Source organism: Passer domesticus, chromosome 14, assembly GCF_036417665.1.
Source record: "Passer domesticus isolate bPasDom1 chromosome 14, bPasDom1.hap1, whole genome shotgun sequence".
Taxonomy (NCBI): domain Eukaryota; kingdom Metazoa; phylum Chordata; class Aves; order Passeriformes; family Passeridae; genus Passer; species Passer domesticus.
The window spans coordinates 17743921-17769248 of NC_087487.1; the positions used below are offsets into that span (position 1 = coordinate 17743921).

At 51.9% G+C, this 25328-nt stretch overlaps 1 protein-coding gene across 4 annotated transcripts in view; it reads right to left on the bottom strand.

The window, feature by feature from the left end:
- Positions 1-25328, bottom strand: part of PCSK6 (proprotein convertase subtilisin/kexin type 6) — a 51370-nt gene that overhangs the window by 2304 nt on the left and 23738 nt on the right. For 3 of the 4 annotated variants that reach the window (XM_064388712.1, XM_064388710.1, XM_064388709.1), the window contains 17 exons: positions 24627-24731; positions 19833-19943; positions 19088-19231; positions 18444-18520; positions 17697-17785; positions 14451-14623; positions 10582-10794; positions 9626-9726; positions 7985-8088; positions 7398-7515; positions 6377-6565; positions 5984-6120; positions 3887-4066; positions 3218-3320; positions 2461-2657; positions 1946-2033; positions 750-841 (listed from right to left, as the gene is read on the bottom strand). In XM_064388712.1, the coding sequence (XP_064244782.1) occupies positions 750-841; positions 1946-2033; positions 2461-2657; positions 3218-3320; positions 3887-4066; positions 5984-6120; positions 6377-6565; positions 7398-7515; positions 7985-8088; positions 9626-9726; positions 10582-10794; positions 14451-14623; positions 17697-17785; positions 18444-18520; positions 19088-19231; positions 19833-19943; positions 24627-24638 (2128 nt within the window). In that variant the 5' untranslated portion in view covers positions 24639-24731. Of the gene's footprint in view, positions 1-749; positions 842-1945; positions 2034-2460; positions 2658-3217; positions 3321-3886; positions 4067-5983; positions 6121-6376; positions 6566-7397; positions 7516-7984; positions 8089-9625; positions 9727-10581; positions 10795-14450; positions 14624-17696; positions 17786-18443; positions 18521-19087; positions 19232-19832; positions 19944-24626; positions 24732-25328 lie in introns of those variants that run through there. The other variant, XM_064388713.1, reaches the window with a different exon arrangement.

Below are 25328 nucleotides of genomic sequence, written 5' to 3' on the forward strand. Positions count from 1 at the left end.
AGAAATGGTTATGCAGGAAAAGGAGGAAAGAAAAGGCTGGAAAAATAATTGTGGTGGAGTACCTTCACACTGACTGGAATAAGAATTAGAAGGAAAATAATTTTCTTCAGGGATTAAGAGCCCATTCCCTTCTAGCCTTGCCAACAAGATCAATAAATATTTTGGATTTAGACTAAGGCAATTGCCCATGTATGATAGAAGAGGTTCATGCCACTGAACACGGATTGTCTAGAGATCATATTATCATCAGATCTATGATGATTTTGAGGGCAGACACAAACATTAACAATGGAAAATAATTGGACTTGCAGGAAGCAAGAAAGGCAGGATTTAAAGGGAATGCTGAGCAATTTGAGGCAGCTGGGGGAAGCCAGCCCAGCACCGTGGGGCGGCTGGGATAACATGGGATAACACAGGATAACACACCTCAGCTGCCTGACATTTTTATCCGCTGCAAAGCCACCTTCCATCACCCTGAGAGGGTTTTACAGCCTCCCCCGCAACCTTATTAAACTGAAGCACCTGGCTTCGGGGAGATCGAGAAATAAAAAATGGCTCTAATAAAAATGTAAAAACTCCCCTAAAAACCTTTCCAGCATGAACATATACCTCACGGGACGTGCTGGAGACTTGGGACTGCTTTCCCTCAAGCACGCTGTGCCTCGGCTCAGGGGGGTGCAGTGGGGATTGGCACCTGCTGCAGAGGGGTTTGGGGTTTTGCAGGGGATGCTGTGGGGCCAAGGACATACCTGTGCTGGCGGGGCAGGTCTCGCACCGCCGGGGCTCCCGGCTCAGGTACATGGCAGGCTGACACTCTGGCACACAGCTCTCCCCTGCCAGGCTGCCAGGAAAGCAGAGAACATTTGCACCCAAAGCTACAGGATATGGGGACTCAACACAGCCCATTCCCATCTCCTCATCCCCCAGTGTCCCACAGTATCCTCAGCCTGCAGCGCAGGCGGTGTTGGAAAGCCAGCCAGCATTTTAGGAGAAATTAAAATCCTGCCTGGACCAAAGGGACAGCTGCCGGTTCCTTAATTAAGGATCCAGGAGGAAATAAAATTATTTTTTTCCCATGGGCAGCCAGCCAGGCTCTCCTGAAGACCTTTTGCACCAGCGAGGCTCCCCAGAATAAAAGGAAATTGGTTCAGTGCCGTGGCTGGGCCGGTGCTGCTTCGTGGCAGGGATGATTTGAAGTCCTGGCTTAAAAGGATATTGGACAATAAAAAACAAGCACCGTGTGGATTATGTCTGACAAGTGCCTCCACTTGTGCTTTTCCGAGGGAGTAGATAATCTTTTGGCAGAGGGAATTTCTTTGTCTGAGCGAGCCCCACTGCTACACCATGGCTCTGGCTCACAGTGCCTGAACAGTGCAGACTGCTATGGGATTGTACTTCCATGAGCAATTGGGGATGGAAAACAGCTTTTCCCTAGTGCTGACATTGGGCTCTGTGTCCCACAGATGCCACGGGGCCAGCAGCAGTGGCACCCAGTGGCCCTCAGAGGGTCAGGGCTGCCCTGTCTGCCCCTGCAGCGCTGGAAAATCACTGTCCTGTACTAACCCCATTCAACAGGTACATCAAATAAAATTTCAGCATGGATGAATCTGAGGGAAGGGTTTCTGCATTTTCAGGGAGCATTCTCAGCCTGCCTGAAGCAGCTCAGGCTGGTACCAGCTCTACACAGCACTTACCCAGCACCCTGGAAAGAGCTGGGGAAAATGAAATTAAATTTAAATCACGGTTTTCAGCTAAGAAAGAGACGCTAATCACCATCTTTAAATTCCCAGATCTCCAGCATACTGCACCACAGCTGCAGCACCATGGAAGCAGGATCTCTGGTCTTGAACTTAATTCACTCTCTTAATTTCCCATCGGTTTTCCCAAATTTAAACCACAGGTATGAGTGCTGCAGGTATGAACTCCTCCCGTGCTGGTGTTTTACCTGAATCCCTCTTTGCATGCAGTACATTTGTCTGCTTCGCCGACACATTTTTTACAGCTTTGATGACATTTCAGACAGCGTTTCTGACCTTTCAAAAAACAAAGCAAAGCAGGGAGAATAAAATCAGGATGGTGATTTGCAAGCAGCAGTCAGAGCTGCAAAGCCCCACTGCACCCCAGCACCAGCTCCCCAGGGTGGAAAGGCACATCCCTCCCCAGCAGATCCCTGCCATTGCAGGTGACCTTATCTGTCACCACTTGCTAAAAAGAAATATGCTTTGCAAGCAGCCATGATCATTAATTACAGTCTTCTAATTAAGTTGAGTACCTCTGCTTTGCACCACCCTCTGAACACCCAGAGGTTTCCCTCCTCCCTTCACCGTGCAAAGTGTGTCAAGAGGGAAATTCAAAGCCAATACTCAAGAATCAAGGTGTGTTCTCCACCCAGAGCACTTAAAATAGAAGCAACCCCTGCACGTCCTCATGCTGCAACTTGCAGGTGATAACCATCCTTACGTTCCTCGGCGTAGAACCCAGGAGGACAGAGCAGCAGGCAGGTGCCCATCTCGGGGTGGTGGTAGAGGTTCCTCTTGCAGGCCGTGCACTGGCTGGGTCCCCTCCCGACGCAGCGCTCGCAGCCCTTGTGGCACCGCCGGCACCGCCGGGCGCCGTTGTCGCCGAAAAACCCCGCGGGGCACGAGCTCACACACATCCTGGGGAGGGAAATGGTGGCACTGGCCTTTGGTGCCAGCAGCGGTCACCTCCCGCTCAGGCACCCGCCCCTGTCCCCTTGCTCGCTGTGTTTGGGGTGCCCCCCAGCCCTGGCAGCAACTGGAGCTCATTTACTTCTTATTCTTTGATTTACAGTGTCTTGGAAGTCACAGCTTTAATATGGAGATAGGGAATCTCTTGTCCCAGCTGTAGGTAAAGTTTCCCTGTGCCATCCCAAGAGGCTGAGGAGTGCAAACCCCAGTTCCTGACAGTTCAGCTGGCTGTCCCTTGGGTGTGGGTGACCTCAGCCTGTGAAGTCAAAGATTCTTCCCCCAACATGATTATGTGGTCAAGATCCTCCAGGACTCTCCAGCTCCATGTCCTCTACCCCACTGCACCCTAATTCAGGACAGGGATCCTCACGCCTCCTCCTCCACCCATTTAATTTCTCATACACTTCTTTTGCTATGCAAACATCTATCACCCACACCAAGCTGTGAGACCTGAGGAAAGGAGCTGCTGTCACCTGGAGACCCCATGGGGACACCCCACCACCACTCACCTGCCAGTTTTCACACTGCCCAGGCTGTAGTGGATGCAGTTCAAGCACTGGTCAGCATTGGGGCCATCACAGCCCTGGTCACCACACTCAGGGTGGCACGGACCTGAGGAGGGAGAGACCAGCTCAGTGTGGGAGAAGCTGAGCACCCTCCAGACATCACTGCCAGGATGCCCTGAGCACACCTTCCCTGGACCAATGGACACCTGGACCCTTCCCCCATCTTATTCTCTATCCTATATCTATTATATTTTAAATTTTATCCTGTCTATTCTATGGAGCTGCGTGGCTTTGGGTGCTTGTCTTTCCTGCAGCTCATCCTTCCCAGAATGAATCCCATCCTCTGGCTGAGCAGTGATGCAAGAGCAGCTTTGAAGGAGGGACCTGCTCCTCAGGGAGCAGCAGAGACACCCGCCCCTGCCTGTGCTGGAGGAGGGAAGGTGGGCAGAGGAGCTTTTTTTACCCCTCAGACAGCTGCACCACCAATTTGTGGCTGGGACGGGGCATTTTCCTACCTTCTAATTTCACCATCCTGCTGCCCCATGCTGGCCACAGGCCCTGCTCCTCCCAGCCCGCCTCAGCCCCAGGCAGGATCAGGCCCAGTTTTTATCAGGGTTTTCATTTTCCTGGGTACTCTGGGGGGAACACCGTGGCAGCTCAGGCAGCTCTTACCTGAATACTCCTCCTCCTCCTCCGCCACCTCCACCTGGCTCTGCAGGAAGGCGGCTCTCGACGGCTCCATCTCCGAGGTTGGCGCTTCCAGTGACCTGCCCCGGGACTGGGGCCCGCTCAGGGCAGTGTAGGGGTGCTCGCCCGTCCCGTAGAAGATGAGGCTCCACTCCTTCAGCTTCCCTGTGGGGCAGACACAATGTCACCCACCCCGCTCCCTGTCTCCCCCATCTCTGGGGGACCCGGTTTTGGGGGAAGCAGGAGGGTGGGCTGGACCATCAGGGTGTCACTGCTGGCACAGCAATGCCGAAGGGAACAGTGAATACCCAGAAATGTTCATGAGCCCCTGAGCTTCCAGCCCACACAAATGCAGCTGTTTAAGCCACTTACAAGGGATTTTTAATTCCATAACTCATCTGAAGAACTGCAGCATCACCACAGTCTCCGAGTCCAACACTGGAGAGAACCAGTAATTTTAAAAGCTCCACAATAGAGGATTATTTCTGTCTGACAAAAGCCACCCGGCACACACTGGATTATTTCTTGCTGCTGTTGGTCCAGCCCTCTCTTTGCCTGACACAACAGAAGTCTGAGCTTGACATCCCCCAAAACACTCTAGTGCACCTGGTGAGACCCCCCCACGGCCTTACACCCACACCAAGACCCTCCACAAGCCACATGGCTTAGGGGAGAGAGTCCAAAAATGCTTCTGCTTCTTTCCAATGCTGCTTTTATTCCAATTCCCCATCAATGCGAGTCACTTCATGCCTGCACCGTGCTTGGCTTTACCTCCTAATCCCTGTGTTACCAGGAAGGGCTTAAAATTTGCAATACCCAAATCCCTTGGCTCTCCCAAAGGCATGAGAGGACACACCTGCTGCACAGAGCAGTGCTGGTCTGGAGCCTGCAAAGGGCCGAGCTCCGGCAGCATCAGCTGGGGAAGTGCCTTTGCCAAAAGAATTGAATTTGTTTTAAATCTAAAATATCCTCCATGAGGAAAGCCCAGGCTGCACAGGGCTGATGTGGGGTGCAGCAGTACCAGCAACATGACACTCATAGTATTTAATTTATATTAAATTAACCAATTTAGTGGTATTAAATTAACATTTAATACTAATTTCTGCTAAGAGCTGGCAGCATCTTTCCTTTTTTCCTCCTGCTGTGCCCTCTCTCCTTCAAACCCAGTTCAGACTTTTTGAGGGGATGACTTAATGCACTCGTTTTCATTTTGTTTTGCCAAACCCTGATGCCCGTGAGGGGCTCAGAAACACCATCCACAAACTGTAAATACCGGGGCAAAAGCAGCTCTGTGGGCGCTTTGCTGCTGCTCTTTGAGTTCAAAAGATTTGGGGTGAAGGCAGCAAACAGAAACACTTTCTGTGCAATGCACCTCCATGCGCACCTCCCGCCAGAAAGTAGCGTGGGAGAAATTTTTAATATACTTCTGGCTTCCTATCAATGACTGTGTGGATTTAACACCCCCACAACACACGCCAGCCCCAGGCAGGATGCTTCATGTCCCGCTGCCCCCAGCCAGCGAGGCGGGGCCGGATCCTGCCCACACGGCTCCTGTGCTGGGAAGGGGTCAGGCAGCAGGCGGCCAAGCTGGGCAGGGGGGACACAGCAGGGTTGGGGACATGCAGGGGGCCAGCCTGAGCCCAGCCACCCCCCACCAGCATGGTGGCAGTCCAGGGAGGATGTCCCTGCGTCTGCAGCCCGAGGGGCATGGTCCCCTTGCGCCGTTGCACAACCAACCCACATGCCAGATGTCCCAGCAGTGAAGCAAAACAAACAAACAACAATTACAGCTCTTGGGTTTCCTCGTTTTGACTCATTACAGTTTAATTTTGGAAACCTGGCTCTCGGGTGCAGCCAGTTTACTGCTACTGCTGCTGCTGCTGTGAGAAAACCAGCCCCCAGCTCAGCCAGACCAGCAGCCTCCTGCGTTCAGAGCTAACATTCCATTCCCATTCTTGAAAATCTGGGCAATACAGTTTTGCTGAAGACCATAAAATTCACGGCAAAATTTACAGCCAAGCGAAGCAGCCTAGAAAGGGATTTGGGAGCAGGAGGGCCTGGTGGGCACTGGGGGATCCTTACCTTGCACGGCGGGGTTGCGCACTTGGGACGGCGTGTCATGGATCTCCAGGGTCCACTCCCCCGCCGCCCGCTCCCCCCAGCAGTGCACAGTCATGAACTCCCAGCCCTTGAAGCCTTCATTGGAGTGGTCAAACACCCTGCAAAGGTAATGCCACACACCAAGGAATGTGATTTTGAATGTCATATTTTATCAGAAAAGGTAGATGGGTTAAAATCCTAAATTGAGGATTTTGGGGTTCCCTGCACACACACACACCCTTGCACAAACCTCCCCTGCAGCTAAAACCTGCGCATGCTTCCCACCTTCCCCCCAAAACCCAAGAAAACTTACAGCAACCCCCTAAAGGAGGGTGCTGCCCAGCCCAGACACGCCGTGGCTCCGGCTGCTCTCACCTCCTGGCCAGGAGCTGTGACCGTGTCCCGGCTGGGGAGATGAGGCTGATCTGGAGGTCCCCCCGGCGCGGGTGGGCGATGCTGAGCCGCACCACGACGTGCTCCAGGTACAGCACGTGCTGCTCCCGCTGCTCGGCGCAGGCGCTGCTCAGCGTGCTGGCCCTCAGCACGTGGTCAGCTCGGATGTACCTGCCAGGGACAGGGCACGGCGTCAGGGTGGGGACAGAGTGCCCCTGGCTCCCAGGCATGGACGCCCTGTTAGATGAGACCCTGGTCTCCTGCTGCTTCACAGCAAAAATTATCTTATCTGCCACTGCAATTCCCAGTGTCCTAGCAGGGGAATTTGCTGAATTGCTGGATGGTAACCAGATGAGTTTGAAGTGCTTCGAAGATCTATGCCTTATGGGCTGCAAGGGCGCTGCTTTATTATAATTACGAGTGCAGCACTCCTCTTTGGGCTGTAATTAGTGTCTGTATCAGATAAATAGCTTCATGAACACACTTGGCTCTGCACTCATTCCTGTTTTGCATATGCAAGTCTCTAAAAGACTTTTCTGATTAACAACTGTCTTGCTGTACAGCCAGGCATTGGTAAATGAGGAGTGTCCACTTGGTCACATCCCTGATCCCACTCTTCACCTAGGAGGGGACTGACCTACCAAGGATGAGATGTGAACCTGAGCTGGAATAAACCTGAAGCCAAATTCAAAGAGAACCAAGACACTGGAAATTTGGTAATCTTTGCAACAAATCACCAGTTTTTGGTGTCTTCCATCAAGACAAAGTGTTCAGTATAAGGGTGGAGAGACTAACACATCACTGCTCATGAAGGACCCAGCAGGCAAGGTGGGTTTGGTCTCACACTGTCTGCCCTCAAAAATTCCCTGCTGATCACTCATCTGGGAAGCAAAATCTTGCAAAAGCAGGGAAAAAACCCCACCCACTGTCAAAGCTGGCCCTGGAGAGCTCTAATAGGACCTGCACTTCACTGAGCCATGGGCACAGACCCCACAACACTCACTTGGGCACCCTGTCCAGGCTTCCCACGCAGACGTGCTGGGGAGGAACCATCCTCCACTTCTTGGCTTCCACCACAATAGCATCAGCATCCACCAGCCCAAAGCCATATAGATGGCTAACTGGAAAGAGAGAAGACTCAGAAACCCTCAGCCTTCCCAGCAGGGATCAGGAGCTCCTCCTCAGTGCTTGGTGGAGCATCCCCCAAGCATCAGGGAATGTGGAGTTCACCCTGTTGGGATGTGAGGTGTTTCAGCACATGGAGCTCATCACTCTGGCCAACTTACATCCCAAATCCACACGGGCACCATGGAAAACCCATTGCTGGGAGCAGCCCAAGGAAGGCAGCAAGAAACTCTGCAGCTCAAGAGAGTCTCCACCAAACAAGTTTTCCAAATCTCCACCAAGCAAGAGTTCCAACATCTCACCCCATGAATTACTGCCCTGTCCTCCCTCCACTTAACAGCCTGAAGGTAGGAATGAACCTGATAGTGGCCACCCACAGTGAATTGTCCCGATAAGTGAAGCTCAGGAGACCTTTATTTTCCCTCGGCTGCCCGTTCTTGCCCTGCCATCCCCATGCTCTCTCACCTTTATGCCCTGCTCCATTGGTTTTCCAGTCGGGCGCTCGTAGGTGCCCCGGCCGCGAGGTTTTGACCAGCAGATGCTGCACATCCCTCCAGGTGAGCAGGGGGCTGCAAAGACACGTGGCTCATGGGGTGGCTCTGCTGTTCCCAGTCCTCCCAGCAGCAGCAGGTACCCCACTGAGTTAAAAAAAAAAAAAAACAAAAACCACACCAGCCACCCCTCTTTCCTTTTTCCTGCTTGAAAAAAAGCAAGAATTGATGATTTAAATGCTGACACCCTGCCACCACTTGAGGAGCCTGAGCAGAGTGGTATGCCCCACATGCCCATGGGAATTGCAGGATTTACTCCTGGATAAGGCCATTTAGCTTTCAGGCTCTAGGGTAGAAATGAAGCAAATTAGGAAGGTTTTCCCCATTTTTCTGAAGGAGGCAGAGAGCAAAGCTGAGGCAGGATGGTGGGCTCAGCAGCTCACTAATACACAGTGCTGAGCAAACCTTCCCTTTAGAGAAACAACAGCAAAAAATTGCTGGAAATAAAACCTGGGTTGTTCATTAAACAGAAAAATTAAACCCAAATCGCCTCTACCTCCCCAGGCTGGGTTTGTGTGTTCAGAGGTGCTGGACACTGAGTGCTCTGTGCTTCTGAGCCCCCTCATGACCCCAGCTCAGGGATATTGCTGGAGAATTTTCCTCACTTTACTTACAGTCAGTTGTTCGGCATCTCGAGCTGGGATTTATATTGCTCTTGAGCAACATTTAAAGAAAGAAATTCAATTTATTCTCTCTTGTCATAATGGAATGCCTGAGCACCAAGCTCTGGTAGTTAATGTTGCGGTTTATGCCTCAGCTAAACTATTCAGAAATTACATCTAAAGCTTTTAATATATTTGTAATGAAAACTGCATCTCCGGAAATGCTCTCACCCGACCTGGGTGTTGGGATTAAACCAGACGAGGAGGAATGGAGCCACAATCACCATCCCTGGATGAGAGTGCAGCACTGCCCTGAGGCTTATTCTTATTCCCAGCCTTGATTTTATTTCCACTCCATAAAAATAATAATAAGCTCATGAGAAGACACTCCATGAAGCAGCACAGGGATGCCCAAGGCTCTTCCTGGGCTGGGGGACCATGATGGAACCAGGATGGGACTGGGATGGGGACAAGAGGAAAAGAGCAGCTTGTTTGAACCAGGGGTGTGTTACTGAAAATCAGGTTCTGTGAGTTTTTGACATAATGAAAAAGTAGTCCTTTTTCCCCAGAAATGCAACACTTGCTGAAAACCATCACTCTGCTGACATTTCCCAATGTCTGTGATGTTTTCCGACTTTTTTTTCCTGGGAAGTATTTATAAAACTCCCATTGGAGCTGGCTGTCAGTGGTTCCAATGCACCTACTGAAAAGCCTGACTGATGTCACCAACCCCAAACTTTTCAACAGTGTTGGCAACACATGAAGAATTAGATCAATAAAACACCTGTGGGAAGATCAGATTCCAAACAACAACACTGCCAGAAAGGAGCGATTTAAAACAACTCTGTGCCATTTCGGTCACTCCAGAAGAAACAAAACCACCTTGTTTCTTTCAGGTTTTGCTCAGCAGGTGCTAAGTGAGGGAACATTTCTCCTGAGCAGGTTGCACTTACTTTGCCTCCAAAGCCAAGGCGATGATGCCCGCGACCATCGGGGCGGACACGGAGGTGCCGGTGTGGCCGTCGGTGCAGCGGTGCCGGAGGTCCGTGGTGACCTGTGAGACAGGAGCTGCAGCCCCCAAAACGCTCCCAGCATGGGCACTACCCCACCCAGCACCTCCAATTTGCTTGGGATGCTGCCAGAGAGGAGATGAGCCTGCTGGTATCCAACCCCTGCCATGACTCCAAAGCCATCAGAGGGCACAGAGCCCCAAAAATGGGTTGCAGATAATTTGGTGCATGAGAAAATACCCTGTGCTCACATTTTCCTTTGCTCAAAGGTGCAAAAACTATTTGAAAGGGGGAAAAATCCTTTTGGGTGTGGATCAGCTGGAGGATTATGTAGATGGAGTGGTGTGAGTACACATCCAGGAGTGCATGTTGAGCTGGGCCATATTAAACATTTTCCTTAATGATCAGCCACGATGTGACCAGGCCACAGCAGCTCTTGGGACAGGGGAAATACAGCCTGGGTGGCAGGGAAAACTGCACTGATCCACATGTGCACACACCTTCAGGCAGCTCCTTGGCTGCAGAAAATCTCATCTCCCAGTTTGGGGCTGCCACGCCCTTGTTAAATGCCTCAATCTTCCCCCTTTTTTTCTCTCTCAGGCTAAAAATCCTCAAAATTCACATTAAAAAAACAAACAAACAAACAAAAAAAAAAACAACCAAGATACAGTGAGCAAGCATCTTGGAGAACAGGTAAATATTTACATGGGTATTTTTGCAAACCTCCAGCCCTTTCACCATTTAGCAGGGAAAACACGACATCCCTGAGCAAAAACCAGAGCAAAACCCACTGCAGCCTAAGGACAAACCTAACTCTTACAGCTGAGCCATCACCCAGCCCAGCCATGCAGAAAACACCCGGGGAATGCTGCCCCACTCAATGCTGGGGCAAAACTCACAATTTTCCTCTCATAAAACGCCCCGCTGCTGTAGGTGGTGGCGAGGGTGGAGGCACATTCCTCCAGGTACCAGGGCTTGTAGCCGTTCTCGGTGGTGCTGCTGATGGAGATGGTGTAGATGCTGTTGGTGTAGCCATCACAGGAGCAGTAGTCACCCTCTCTGCCGCCGTTCCCCGACGCCCAGACGAAAATGGACCCCAGTCCCCTGCGACCCTGTGGGCACAGAGAGGATAGAAGAGGGTTAGAGAAGGTGTTTGCCCAGGATGAGAGTCATCTCAGCATGGGGAGGAGGGATAAGTCTGGTTTTGGGGTGTTTGTTTAGGGGTAAATCTGGTTTTTGGGTGTTTGGTTAGGGGTAAATCTGGTTTTTAGGTGTTTGTTTAGGGGTAAGTCTGGTTTTTGGGTGTTTGGTTAGGGTGGAAGGATGGGTCTCACCCTTCCCAGCGCTCAGCCCCCTATATCAGTATTCAGTCCCAGTTTACAGGCAGTGACTCCCCAAAAGGATGGGAGAGCCACCAGCAACAGGATTTTGGCATTTTCCATGGGGGAAAACATCTTGGGTACTCAAAATCCCTGGAGCACAGCATGGTGCTTTTAGGGATGGCCCTCCAGAAGGAACTGTCAGGGAATCCCCAGACCCCAAACCTCTCAAGCCCACAAAGCCCATAATGAACCAACCTAACCACCAGAATCCTTCTCCTAGACTATCCTTTAAGGTTTCTTTTGCTTGTCTTTTGTTTTTTAACTCCCACCCTTTTCTCTCCCCGCCATCACTTGGCTGGAACCTCTGATGGAGCCATCCCCACTGGGTACAGCTGTGACCACACTGGGAATTGGGGGGTGTGAGGGGTGTTCTTGCTGCCCAGACCTCCCCAGAGCCAGGGGAAAATCCCACCTGGCAGCAGCAGCCGTGGTGCCAGCAAGGGGCCCCTGAAGAAGCCAACACCAGGGGAATGAGCCCCATTCACTCCTCCATCCATCCCACTGCCGGGACACCCAGCAACAGCCCAGCCCTGCGGGGGGGTTCACAGCAAGGTGAACATCCCAAAAAGGAGGATTTTTGGTGAGCCAAAAGGGTTAGGGGCAGGAAATGAAGTGGCTGGTTCTCTTCCGTGCCCCACAAGGCAGGGCTCTCGGGGAGGATGAGCGCTGCCGGGCTTGGCAGGCGCGGGAAGCGGCGGAGCAGCCCCGGCTGCTCCTGCCACCGAGAGATTCCGGCGCTCGCCCGGGCAGATCTGGTGTTTACCTCCCTCCCACTGCTCTGTGGCAGCTTCCTCCACAAAAAATAATAATAACGACACTAATAATAATAAAGCAGTTTTGCACTGGAGGAATTCACCGGGATTTATTGTGGGCTTTAGGCGCCGGGGGGAGCGGGAAGGTTTATTACCTGTCTCGCCCCCCTCCTGGGGCAGAGGCTTTCTGAGCTGACCCTGCCTCTGGATAGACAGTCTAAGTCAGGCTCTTTCCTTACTTTATGAAAGTTTTCATTATCTGGGCTGCCTCCCAGCAAAACTGGGTGGGTATTTCCCTAGCAAAGATTAATAGAGCTGTCTGGAGCTCTGCAAGAAAAAGTGCAATTGCCAAGGGAATTACTGCCCTGCTCCACATCACAGAGAGCTCGACCCAGCCTGCCAGCCCACCAAGCCTGCTGCTGGCATCTCCCATCCCACTTTCCAGGGTTTCCTGGATCTCCAAGGAGGCAGCATCCCAGCCCACACGCTCAGCACAGACAGCGACCGTCCAGTTCACCCACACCAAAGTCAAAACAACTCCAAGGATGGGTCCCACTGCATGCAACCCAAGCTTTCCCAAATCACTAATCAGAGGAATAAAACCTGACACAATTGGCCAAGCACCTGGAGATGGAGCAATGATTTTGATTGGGATCAGAACACTGGGAGCCCAGATCTCCCTTTCATCCCTCGCCCCGAGCGTCACACCCACAGGACACAAGAAAGGCTCAGACCTGCTCCAAACCCACATCCTCTGATGCCCAGGCAGGGCTGCACTGGGGGAAAGTGGGTTTGGAGACAGCACGGTCACATGAGGACATGAACAGGCACATGATTTACACTACAAGAATGCACAGCTAACACCTGACAGCATTTCCTGGCAGAACAAGAGTTCACCACATATTGCAGCTCCTTCAGATTGGAAGAATCCATTCTTTCCCTTTGCTCTCAAACAAGGAACAATCAAGATTTCTCTAAGCAGACCCCAAACATCCAGCTTCTTAATTTGCTGTCCTTCTAAGACTATGCAATGCCAGTGAGGGTCTCCTGGCTGCTATAAAACCTGAATCTGGGCATCATTCAAACCAGGGACTCCCTCCCTGGCCAAGCTGGGGCTGATCCAGTTCACCCCAGCAGCTCATGGGTTGGCTGTGGGATGCACAGCATCTCCTGCATCCACAGCACTGCAGGGCCTGGGTGTTTGCCCAACAGCACTCCATGAATGACCAGGATAAATATCCCCTCGTTAGCTCGGGAACTAATAAAGTGTGGCTGGAGGAACAAGAAACAAGATGATAAATTACCCCAGCGCAGTCCTATCGCTAATAGATAAAGGTTATTTTAATGTTTCCATTAAAAACTCAATTTTAAGGATTTATAACTTGGTTACAGCTGTTTGCTCGGGCTAAAGGTGGCAGTTAACTATCTGCTTGCAGTTTTCCTTGTTATTTAAGGAGATGGAGTTGGCAATTATGAGTTGTGCATGTGGGATAGTGGGTGCTGCAAACACGAGGTGGCAGTGGGGGGACTGGGGTGTCCCCTGGGAAGCAAAACCAAGCATCCTAAGACAGTGGGGCTGTGCTAGGCAAGTACCCTGCTGCCTGTTTGCTCCTGCATGGAAAAGTAAGGTCTAAAAAGCAGCTTGTTCCCCTGTATTTACACGACGTGAACTCCCCAGCACTTCAATGGATTCCTCGGCAGGCTCACCGCCCCAGCAGGAAATCAAGTAAACAGTGGGAAAAACACTCCACCCTATTTTTAGATAAGAGGCCGCCCCAACTCCCGGCACACTGCGGGAAGAGGCAGCAGAGGAAGGAGTGGTGGCAGAGGTTGAAGTGGGGGCTTTACAGCCCAACCTGGGGCTGCTGGCAATGGAATCCCACCCCAGATTCTCTGGAGCACCAGGGAACAGCCACTGTGGAGCCCTGAGCCACGGTGACATTTACCCACAGTGCCCACCGAGCTCCCAAAAAGGCCTTTTTCCCAATGCTTTTAGCCAATATTGGGCATTTTTTTAAGTAACCAAAAAGGGAAGGGGCATCTCCAGCAGGGATTGGCAGCTGTCAATCATATATGGTGTTGGCTAAACAAGGACAACAATCAGATCCTGTGGCAACACCCCTGTCCCTCCCCAGCCATGACACAGCCACTTGTTCTGGTTGGAAAACCAAGGGAATGCTTAACGTGACAGAGGCCCCTGGGAAAGGATACCAGGAGCCCAAAGAGCATGGAGGAGAGGGTTGGACATAATAGGGTTTGGGATACTGCTGTTTCCATCCACACCAGCATCCAGGGGGGACATTTTGGGGTGCAAAGTTACCCCCCCAAGAACCGCTTTGGGTTTCTCATCCCGGCAGGGTTTTGCACAGCCTGGGGTCTCCCTGCTCTGTGCCCAGGGTCCCACCATCACCAGGCACCTCCCGCCGTCACCACCCTCGGCCGCCAAATCCACCGGAGCTCTTAGGGAAAACTAGGAAAAATTAGAGATGGTTGGCTCCCCCCACCCCAGCCCTAAGCTGGCATTGCCTCAGGGGCTGAGCTCCCATCCCTGTGCCAGACCCCGGGCCGGCCACAGCCCTTCCCACGGGACAGGAGGAGGAGGGCGAGCGCGTCTGGGCGCCGTGGGATCCACACCTTTTTAATGCCTTGCTCAAAAGCCTGTTTGGCCAATAGACCAGGTCCATCAACTGTCTTCCCATCATCATCTGGCCCCCAGCTCGCGCTGTAAATGTCAATGTAATCGGGTCTGATGCCAAGCGACTTCGCTTCAACAACATCTGTTACATCTCCATCTAACATACGAATGCCTAAAAGCACAAAAACATCAGACATTAGGGCTTCATGGCGTGGATGACAGTGTGAGGATTGCAATCAAAGGGCTTTGTTAACGGCGGCGGAAACCGCACGGCTCAGGCGCGCCTGGAATAGCTTCAGCCCGTGGCCCCGCATGCCAACAAGCCTGGCAGCAGGATGCTGGGGAGCTATGGGGAAAGTTTTCTGTGTTGCTGGCTTTGTGGCAAGTGATGGAGAAGGGGGTGTTAAAATTCACTTCCCCTGCTGGTGGGGAATGGGTGGTTGTAGTGGTACTGCATTCCCCAGGGACAAAATCCCCCCACTAAAATCCTCTTTTCTCCCCTTTTGATTCCTTAGCTAGTGCATTTCTCCACCTGGAAGATTTTGGTGTTTCCTGAACACTCATGCCCCCCAGCTTTAGGCACACTGGTGGGATGAAGCCTCTCCCTTTGAGTGGGGATGGCTGTGACTGTTCCCAAACCCCATCACTACCCAGCTGATGCCAGCAGTTCCCTGGAGAGGGAAAAGCCCCAGGAAAAAAACCCAGGCTGTGGTTTTTTTCAGAGCCAGGACCCCAACACATGGGACAACAATGCTACCTGGGATAACTCTCACTTTCAGCTGGGAATGCCAGCAGGCACCGGCCAGGATGCCCACAGGCAGAGCCCACCAGCCATGGTGGGATGGGCTGGGGGATTGCTGCACACCCCCAGCCTCTGACTGCTGCAATATGACAGCACAACGCCTTCTGCTCTCCATCACTCTTTCTCTGCTGGGTTTCCTCTCCATACAGTGGGTAGAGGGTGCCAGGCACCCCAACAGGCTGCCCAGAAACAGCCCTTGCAGGAAAAGCAATGCTGGAAATTTCAGCATCGTATTTTGTCAGCCAGGGAGAGTCTGGTTTATAAAAACGCATTTCCCCTTCCACATGTATTTTGTCTTAAAGCAAACAAATGCAGGCAGATGTCATTCCAGCTGCAGCTGCGCTCTGGACACCAGTCAACTCAAATATCTCCTTCTGACGCTGTCACCGACCAGCCAAAACCAAGCTTAGAAATGTAAAATCAGGGAGCAGAACTGTTCCCAAAAAATTCCTCTTTGTCAACAAGAAAACACAGGGAGAAGGGGCGAAGAGCCAAGCCCAGTGTCTGAGCTGCACACGACAAGGAAAGCCAGCTGAGGGAGGGGGTTTGTGCTTGTGTATGTGGCTGTTCTCATCAGCAAGCCCAAAATCAGCCTAAAGTCAACCCAAAGCCAACCCAAAGTCTGCCCAGACACTGCCACCCACAATGAGGGGCTCCCTGGTTAAATAATGGGGAGCAGGGGTGGGTGCTGCAAAATAAATGAGCTTTGTGTCACACAGGGAGCAACGACCTCCAAGGCGAGCGTTGGAGGAGAGGGAAGAGGAGGAGGAATGGCAGGAGCCCTTTCCTTGAGCAGTGATGTGTTTTGCCCAGGGCATATGAAAAGCAATGCAAGAGCACTGAAGAGCAGCCAGTAAAATTAGATGGGAGCTCTCCAAGTGTGACAAATAGGCTTCCCCAACAAGTTGTGCTCATTAATCGCTGCTTTATTTGTGTAATCCATCTAAAATCACTCTCGCTGCAGCTATAGCGTATTTTTCTCCACGATCCCAAACTTGATACGGCTCAGACTCTATTTTTCCCCTTTGCCTGCTCACGTTGTGGGAAGCCCCCAGCCCCCAGCCCTCTGCCAGGTGTCTTGTCTCACTCAACACCTCCCCAGCACACCCCTGAGGCAAGGCACTCGTTAAAGGGAGCAAATTAAAATGAGACCCAGAGGTCGTCATAAAGTCAACAAGGAACGCTCGTCTCCACAGCTGCTGTGGAGAAAGGAGCATGAAGGGAATGGCCTGATCCTGCAGGATCCAATAAATCCCACCATAAGCTTTGCCTTGCTCTGTTGCTGCTTGCTGCGTGCTTGGAGATGGGTTTTTAGAGGCAAGAAGACTCTAAGAAGCAAGAAGCCATCACACGTGTAGGGGGCACAGGAGATGGGATGGATGATGTGCCATAGCCCTTAAGCCCTGCCAGTCCACTCTTCACCTTCCCTGGGGTTATTCCTTCCCTCTGGGGATTTTCCCAGCACAGATAACCACAGGAGGTACTTGGCCAAGAGCAAGATCCCTGTGGACACTGCTCCCATACAGACACAACCCTAACACATTCTGCACAGCCAGGATGAATAAGCCAAAAGAAGGAATTAAACCCTGAATCCACCGGTGGACACTTGGTCCCTGCTGCTGATGGTCACATCTCCCAGCACTGGGGTGGTAGGAGGGGCTGCAGGAAAAGCCCCTCTCCTCTTCCAGCCATGCCAGGGATGGGGCTGATGCTGAAAGAACTCAGCTCCAGGCATTTGTCCCCTACACAGTTCCACCAGCCCTGTACGTGGGACACCACACTCCCACCCCCACTAAGACCCTCATCTCCCCAGGGTTGCCTGGGTTAGCCAGAACTGCCCCAGCTCAGCTAACGCAAATGAAGTCAGCAATGCTAATTAGCACTAGGATTGAATTTGGTGATAAAGATTCATTTGCTTTCCACACGTTATTTGAAGGGCTATGCATCTCTGACCCGCCATCTTCTTGGTGTTTTTTCCCCCTGAGGGTATTTTTGGGGTTCTCCCCAGGTCCCCTGCTCTGAGCAGCTCCTCAGCATCCCTTGACCCCCTAAATGAGTGACATCAGCCCTGAACCTCAGCCAGCACCACTGACCCCAGCAAACACAGCCACCCAAAAGGACAGACCCCACAAGAGCTGTTATGGACTTTTGGGGTGAAAACACCACATCCTCAATCCACATGCACCCTCACAGCAAGGATGCATCCCAAGCAGAAAGTTCCACCCTAAATCCATGGAGCCAGAGTCCCCTGCTTGCCACAGCACCCATCATTCTCCCCCAACACCCCTGGGACTCCCTGCACCCAAGGCACCAGGGAGGAGTCTTTCTCCTGGGGGAGCAGCATCCCACCTCTCCCCCAGGAGCGTGTTGGTGTGGCCAGGGTGGCCGTGGTCCCTCGGGGGGATGGTGAAGGGCAGGGGAGCCATGGGGGTGGCAGCCTCACCTCCGATGCGGGCGTTGTAGGCGATGCCCACGATGCAGTAGGAGTTGTTCGCCGCCGCCGCCACCTCCCCCGCGCAGCGAGTGCCGTGCCTGCAAGGAGGAAGCCAGGGAGGAACCCCCATCAGCTCGTGGCCATGGCAAAGGATCCCTCCAGCCACACCCCACCCAGCACCCAAAACCAGCCCCAAGGCTGGAGCAGAGGAGGAAACTGCCCTTACCCAAAGCCCACACCAAGCGGGTGGAGGAAACAAATGCTGAAAGCAATTTGCTGTTTGCATTTTGCACCTAAATCCAATTTGCTGTTTGCATTTCACACCTTGATGCAACTTCCTCTTAGCATTTTGCACCTAAATGCAACTTCCTCTTTGCATCTTGCATCTCTATGCAGGCTGCTCTTTGCATTCCTGTTTCCTTTCCACCTGTGACCATCCCACTTTAACTGAAGCCCAAAAAATGCATCCAAGCTTTATCATCTCAGCCACCCATCCTGACTCATGTGGTTCAATCTCCAGCCAGGGGAAGGAACCCCCTGGTGCTGTATTGGGTGGCTGGAGGATTCATTAGCAATTAGTGTGGTTGGCACCAGCTGAATTTGCATTAAACATAAGGACTCTGTGCAAAGCCCTTAACACAGCCTACTCTGCAGTACTGGGAATGGGGAAAGGGACATGGAAGACACCCCAGAGGGGACACCCAGCCTCAGGAATACCCCCAAACCCCTTGCTCCGTTACAATTATCATCACATACTTGTTCTCATTGCTGGCATCATAGCGTGGAGTTGGGTCATGGTCATTCCCATTAACATCATAGCTTGCAAGAGGATCCTGAAAATATTAGATTCACCATTAAATTCAACTTACTAAGTGGTTATGGTGACCAGTAGCTGCAGTGATGCCCAGTGCAGGCAAGCAGAACAGAAAATTACATTTCCCTTTAGTTTCTGTCTGTTTGCTCGATATAAATAGTTTTAGGCTGCAGTCCTGTGTGTTTCCTAGGGGAAATATCTTGCTACCTCAGGAACTGCTCCTCTGAACACCAAATCCTGCTGGGTTCAGCAGCCCCCTCCCTCCCACTGTGGCCATGTGGGGTTTGAGCTGGGGCTGAACGGGTTCATGCAGGTTTTTGGCTCTGCCCTGGTGAGCAGAGGGAGGAGGCTGCTTCCCAGGCAGCTGTGAAGGGAGTTCCCCCAATCCTCTTTATCTAAAAACCTCATTTCCTTCTTAAAAACACTCAAGCTTTTCTTTAAAAAAAATAAAAAAAACCACAACAAACCTTTTCCTCTAAATGTGCCAATGCACAGACTTTCAGCTGTGTTTACACACTGAAATTCTCCATAAATCAATCCATGGTGAGGATCAGCCCCAGCCCATCCCATCCATCCCCCAGCTCACATAGTTCTGCAGGAGGTCGGGGTGGTTCCTCTCAATGCCGTCATCCAGGATGGTGACCACCACGTTCTTGCCCGTGTAGCCCCTCTGCCAGGCTGCCAGGATGTTCATCTCTGACCTGCACCGACTGTTTTTATCACCGCAGTGCTACGGGGACAAACACAGCTGCAAAAGGGCTGCAACCCCATTCCAGCCCATCTAAGCAAACAGCCAGGCTGGGAGCCCATTTAATCAACCAGAAAATATATTTACAACCCACCCCCTGCCATATAACTTGCAGATTTGTTATAACTTTCCTCCACAGATCAAGCCCATCCAACAGCAGTTAATCCAGGCAATGCTATCTCCCCATTATTCTTTTCCTCTTCCATTTCAAGCACTATGGGCTCCTGGGTTTTGAAGTGCTCACTTCCTTTCCACCCTTAATTTTCAATGAATTTCCCTGTCAAATACAGATCGATGAAGCAGGCAGGAGAAAAATTATATTACAAATAGATGGCTGCAGCTCTGGGATGGGTAAAACACAGTGGTGCTGCTCCCAAGCCTTTGCAGACCATGAAGAGGGGCTGCTAACAAGGGTGAAACACTTCAAACCAAACTCTCAGGTGTATTAATTCACAATTTTAAAATCCTGCTGCCAAGCACATTTGATGCTATTATTTCATTACTGGCTGGGCTGAGCAAAGATTGATGATGCATTTGCTCGGAAATAAATGACCCCCCATAAAGCAGTGACAGAGACACCCACCAGGTACCACATGTTGGGCCACACTGGGTCATTGAAGGGCAGGGCATGTGGCTCCCCTCGGACCTGCCTCTTCACCCTCCTCTTCACCTCCTGCTGCTGCAGCCAGTCCACCTGCAAGCAGAGACCCGGGTCAGCACCACCCATGGTGGGAAAAAGGGGGAAAAAAGGGGAAAAATAAAGGGCAAAAGGGGAAAAAATAAAGGGGGAAAAAAAGGTTTTTTAGTACTAGAAATGGCCCAAACTGTTATAGTCCTGAGCCTGGCATTGCCCACTGAAATGGGATGTGGGATGCAGAAGCAATGCCAGCCTCAACGTGAACCACATGGTCTGGCAAAGCCCCATCTCTGTGGCCAGAGCTGCTGTGGAGACAGCAGCTCCATTTGGAAGGATGGATGGACAGACAGACAGGGTGAGCTCAGCTCGTTGTGCTGTCTGAGCCAGAGCAGATTCCTCTGCTGGAGCAGCAGAGCCCTGGAGCACACAAACGTTGCCTCGGAGCGCGTGCCTGAACCCCCCTGGCTCAGGGAGGCACAGGAGCACGCGCTGGATCCCGCTGGAGACAGACAGCATATTTCAGTGTTTAGTCAAAGTCTTGGAGAAGACTCAGGTGCTTGGCTTAGATTTTGGGCTGATCCTTCCTGCTGGCTGGGAGGCAGCAGCTCAGCCCTGAGGCTGTTCCACCTGGCTGCGGGGCTGCTCATCCTTCGAGCTCCTTCCTCCTGATAAAATAACAAAAACTGGGGGCTTTACCCAAGCACAACTCGCATTTCCCAAAAATATGTGACGGCCACACATGGCTGTGGCAGATCTCAGGGGACGTGGCCAGCTCCACACAAGTATTTTTGGCAGTGGCTGCGTGCGAGGTGGCCTTGGAGCCGAGCACTCTGACATTTGTTTGCGTTCCAGCGGGGCATGACACGCAGGGAGATCAAACGGGAAATGATCTGGAAAAGGCCCTGATTGGGAAATGCTGCTGTTTGCCCACGGCGCTGTGGCAGGAGCTGCCTGAGGTGCTGCTTTGGAAGCAGCCACATCCCATCCCCGTCAAACATTAACCACCCCCCAGACCCTTTATTGCCACACAAAGGGCTTTCCTGCCTTCAGCGTGGAGGTGAAGCACAAGTTTAGTGAAAAAAGGGTGTAAAAGTAATTTATAGACCAAATCTTTACAGATGTTCGTGCTGGGGGAGAAAGGAGGCAGCAGCCAATGAACTGTGAGGGCTGTGTGGCACATCCCTCCTTGCTGGACACTTTCTTCCTGATGGCTCTGGGTCTTTTGGGAGCTGCTCATGGGAATGTCTCTATTGTTGTGACTAAGGTTTTGTAACAAAAGGAATAAAAATACAAAGTGCAACTTTTGTTGAGCTCATTTATGTAAAACTGTCAGCTGAACTGAGTTCTTGCACAGTTTATTGCTTTGTGCCTCAGATGGAGGTGGATGTCAGAAACCCGACAGCTTCCAGCCTAGAGCTTGGGTTTTAAACTCATATATATTATGAAGAAAAAAACACTGTTGAAAGGGGGAAAAAAAATGTATTTCATAGAAAAATGATTTTCCACGCTGCCTTGGCTGCCGAGAGTGCACCGCTTTGCTTATACAGTGATGGATTTAAACACTGGAAGCAAAAATATAACTTCATGGTCTAGTTAAAAAAAAATAAAAATACATTAAATAGAGGTTATGGCCCAAATAACGGGCTTTTTTCCTTAAAGCACCACTCCCTGGCAGCATTTCCATGAGTCTGGCTGCCCAAGCCACAGCTACCACCTTTCCCTGCTGCTTTGCAGGATGCAGGAATGATGGTAAGGTGTGGGATTTTGGGGGGTTTTGCCAGGAGCTGCCTCACAGGGATGTCTTCATCTCAAACAGGCTCCTGATCGACCCCAGCACTGCCAGCCAGGAGTCGATGGAGTCATTCTGTGTGGACACAGAGAAATCAGCAGTTTAAGGACATTGATTGCAAGGAAGAGTTGATAAATCAATGTGGCTGGCATGGGAAAACAGGCAAGCAGGAAGGAGTCTGGGGCATCCCTGCAGCAGCTCCTGCAGCTCATGAAACTCAGATCAACTTCCATTACTGATCCAGGATGGGGAAAAGCTTCTTGGAAATGTAAAATAAAGGGGGAAAAAAGGCTTTTTAATACTAGAAATGGCCCAAACTGTTATAGTCCTGAGGCCCAGGGTCCCAGCTTTACCCTTGCAAACCTTAATTATTGCAGAATTACAGAATGGTTTGGGTTGGGGGAGACCTTAAAGCTCATCTCACTCCAAATCTTCTGCCATGGGCAGGGACCCCTTCCACCAGACCAGGTTGCTTCAAGCCCCATCCAACCTGGCCTTGAACACCTCCAGGGATGGGGCAGGCACAGCTTCTCTGGGCAGCCTGTGCCAGGGTCTCACAACCTTTGCAGCCAAGAATTTTTTCTTAGTATCTCTTCTTCCCCTGCCCTCTGTCAGTGTGAAGCCATTCTCCCTTGTCCTGACACTCCAGATCCTCATCCAAAGTCCCTCTCCAGCTCCCCTGGAGCTGCTTTAGGTGCTGGCAGCAATTAGCAATAAGGAGGTGACTGTGAGTGGCACCAAAGGACCCCATGAGGAGGCAGCACAGGCAGCCCCAAGCTGGGCCCTACACCCTTGCTGGAAACAGAACAAGAGCTTTTCACGTTTCCCTTCACGTTGCGATTTTCAGTGGATGAGGCCCGGATCCATGCCTGGGAGACTCCACCAAGAACAATAACCAGCACATGTGAGGGTGCAATTCCCTTTGCAGCTCCAGAAAAGCGACAGTCTAACTTATCCCAGTGGCTGTGCAAGAGTTAAAGTGGAGATCCAGGCTAAACAAGATGGTTCCAGCACATGTTTGCCATAAAGCACAGCAAATAATTCAGATGGGGTTGATTTTGCCATGGTGCATGGCCAGAGGCACAGGGACTAAGGCCATGGCATCCCCATGGGGATTAAGAGACTGGAGCAGTGAGGATGGAGGCTCAAGCACTGCATGGACCAACACGAGCATTCCAGTGAGCAAGGAAAGTTCATGGCAGTAAGAGCCCTAAGAGGGGTGGCACTGCATGGTGTGACCCCACTCTGCACCCCACCGTCCCTCCCCAGCTCCCACCACCGTGACCTATCCCCGAAATTGCTGGATTTGCCACATCCTTCCTCCCTTTCCATCACGTGCCACATCTCTTGGCTCACATCAGCCCCAGCAGGAGCAGCCAGCTGCCCCAAGGGTCTCCTGGGGCAACAGGGCAGCTCAGCAGCAGCATGGTCACACAAGGATCAGGACCCTGGCCGCGTCCCTGTGTGTCCTGGAGTCTCCCCTTTCCCAGACTTCTCCTGGGGGTGGAGAGCTTGGCAGTGGTCCTCCTGCCCAGCTCATGGCACCAAACCCCACAGCAAACAAATAACAGCATTGCAAACAATAGCCCCCAGAAGGCACGAACCACCCAACATCTGCAAACAACCGGATTGGCTGGTTCGTCAGGATTTCTGCAAGATTTGTTTCCATCCTCCCTATTCCAGCTCCTGTCCTCCTGCCTCGAGGTGATGTTTTCCTGCATGCATGCTAAGCTGGTGCCATCCAGATGCATCACTTAAACGATTTGTAAATGTACATGGGAGAGGGGGAGAGACATGCCAACAGGTTTTGAACTGATAAGAAAGGATTAAGAGAACAGGAGTTAATTGCTCCAGCTTGGAGCCCACAGAGCAAGGTAAGGTAAAGGTTAATACAACTAAAAGCCAATTGATTTAGTTTGCATTATAACCAGACTCATTTAAATGGGGGTATTTCAAATGCAGAGAATTCGTTGTTTGCTGGGATGCCTGTGCACCCCCTGAGGGCAAACAGCTTTAATTAAAGCCCAGCACACTTCCAGGGCACCAGGCTCCCCTCACCGAGGTTTCCCCCGCTGGCAAAGCAGCCACGAGAATGCCTCCTCCTCAAAAATGTGCTACAGACCTTGTCCAAATATTTAACAGCAAATCTCTCCGGAAAGCCTGGGGAGGGCAGGGCTGCTGTGCGTGTCTGGGGAGATGTGGATGGGACCGGGCGTGGAGTGGGCTGGAGATGTCTTGGGAAGGAGCATCCCAAGGGTGTGTGAGCACCCCAAGGATGGGATGGCCAGGCATCGCTGCAGGCACCAGCAGCTTGCCACCTAACCTTCACCAAAATGGCTTTTTCTGCTCTTATGTCCCCCTCTCCCAAAAAAACCTTCCCACCATTAACCCTTCCCATGCTCTGCACAACTCACATGTCACAGTGCTCAGAAGGAGCTGGGGGAGGAGGACAGGCAAAGAGGAGCCACAACCCTTCCCCACCACCCCAAACCCAGCTCGCCCATGTCCCTCCTTGCCTTCTTCCCCCCCTCCCCAATACTTTTGTCAATTCAGCTGCACTGAAAATCCCTTTGGATGCTTGCTCTAGGAAAAAAAGCAATGCAGAGCTATTGCCAAGGATTTCACACATAGCAACCATTGAGGCAGTAAGTGTTGTGGCAACTGGATCAACACCCTGAGCATGCAACAGCCTTTCTGTCCTGGAAAGCTTTTCCCCCTTTTCTTCCTCCCGGCTTGCAGGCAGATGTTAGTGTTTAGTCACTTTTACGTATTTTTCACCACCGGCTCTCCGTGCCCGTGCTCAATGAGTCACTCGTGTGTGCAGGGCTGTGGCTCAAGGGTGACATGTCATCCCGAGATGCTACAGCTCACTCTTGACCCAGACCAAGCCAACAGCCTTCTCGAGGGACAGGTGGAGGGGCTGGGGGACACCAGGGTGCCCAGCCCTGTACCTTGGGGTCCATGCGGAGGAAGTTGTGCGGTCCCCGGCTGCTCAGCGTGGAGCGCTTGAACGTCTTGCTGTGGTGAAAGTGGTAGTAGTCTTCCAAGCTTCCAATCTGTAAAAAAAGAGGTTGTTTGGGTGTTTGTTTGGGTTTTTTTAAAGTCTGTTTTCCCGTGGCTGCCCCCCCATTTTGTACTGGCAGCATCAGTGCAGCCGTGCCCTGCACCCCAAATCCCTCACTCCACAGAGCTCCTGGGGCTCGGGAGGATGCAGGATGCTGGCACGAGCCCCGGTGCCACCACTGTGACAAACAGCCTTGGTGGTCGGACGCTGCACTGGCACAACAGAGCCCGGAAAACATTTTTATGAATTTTCACCCATTAAATGCATCTTTGAAAACTGCCTTTCATCAGCTCCCAAGCAGAAATAATGAGCTAAAAATGAGCTCAGCAGCTGCGGCGCAGCCAGGGGAGCTGTGCCTCATCCTCCTGCCTTCTCCGCCCAGCGCTCCAGCTTCGCCCCGGCTGCACACGAGGAGAGGTGATGCCATCCCTGCCCGCCCCGGGATGCTCCTGGGATATAAATGTGCATCGCCTGGAGTGAGGGATGGCAGCATTTGCAGGAGAACACGGTGCCAGCCACACCACCCTGCCAAGCCCCGGGGTGGCTGTGCTGCCTCCGGCCCTCTCAGCCTGGCATCTGGAGACACCAC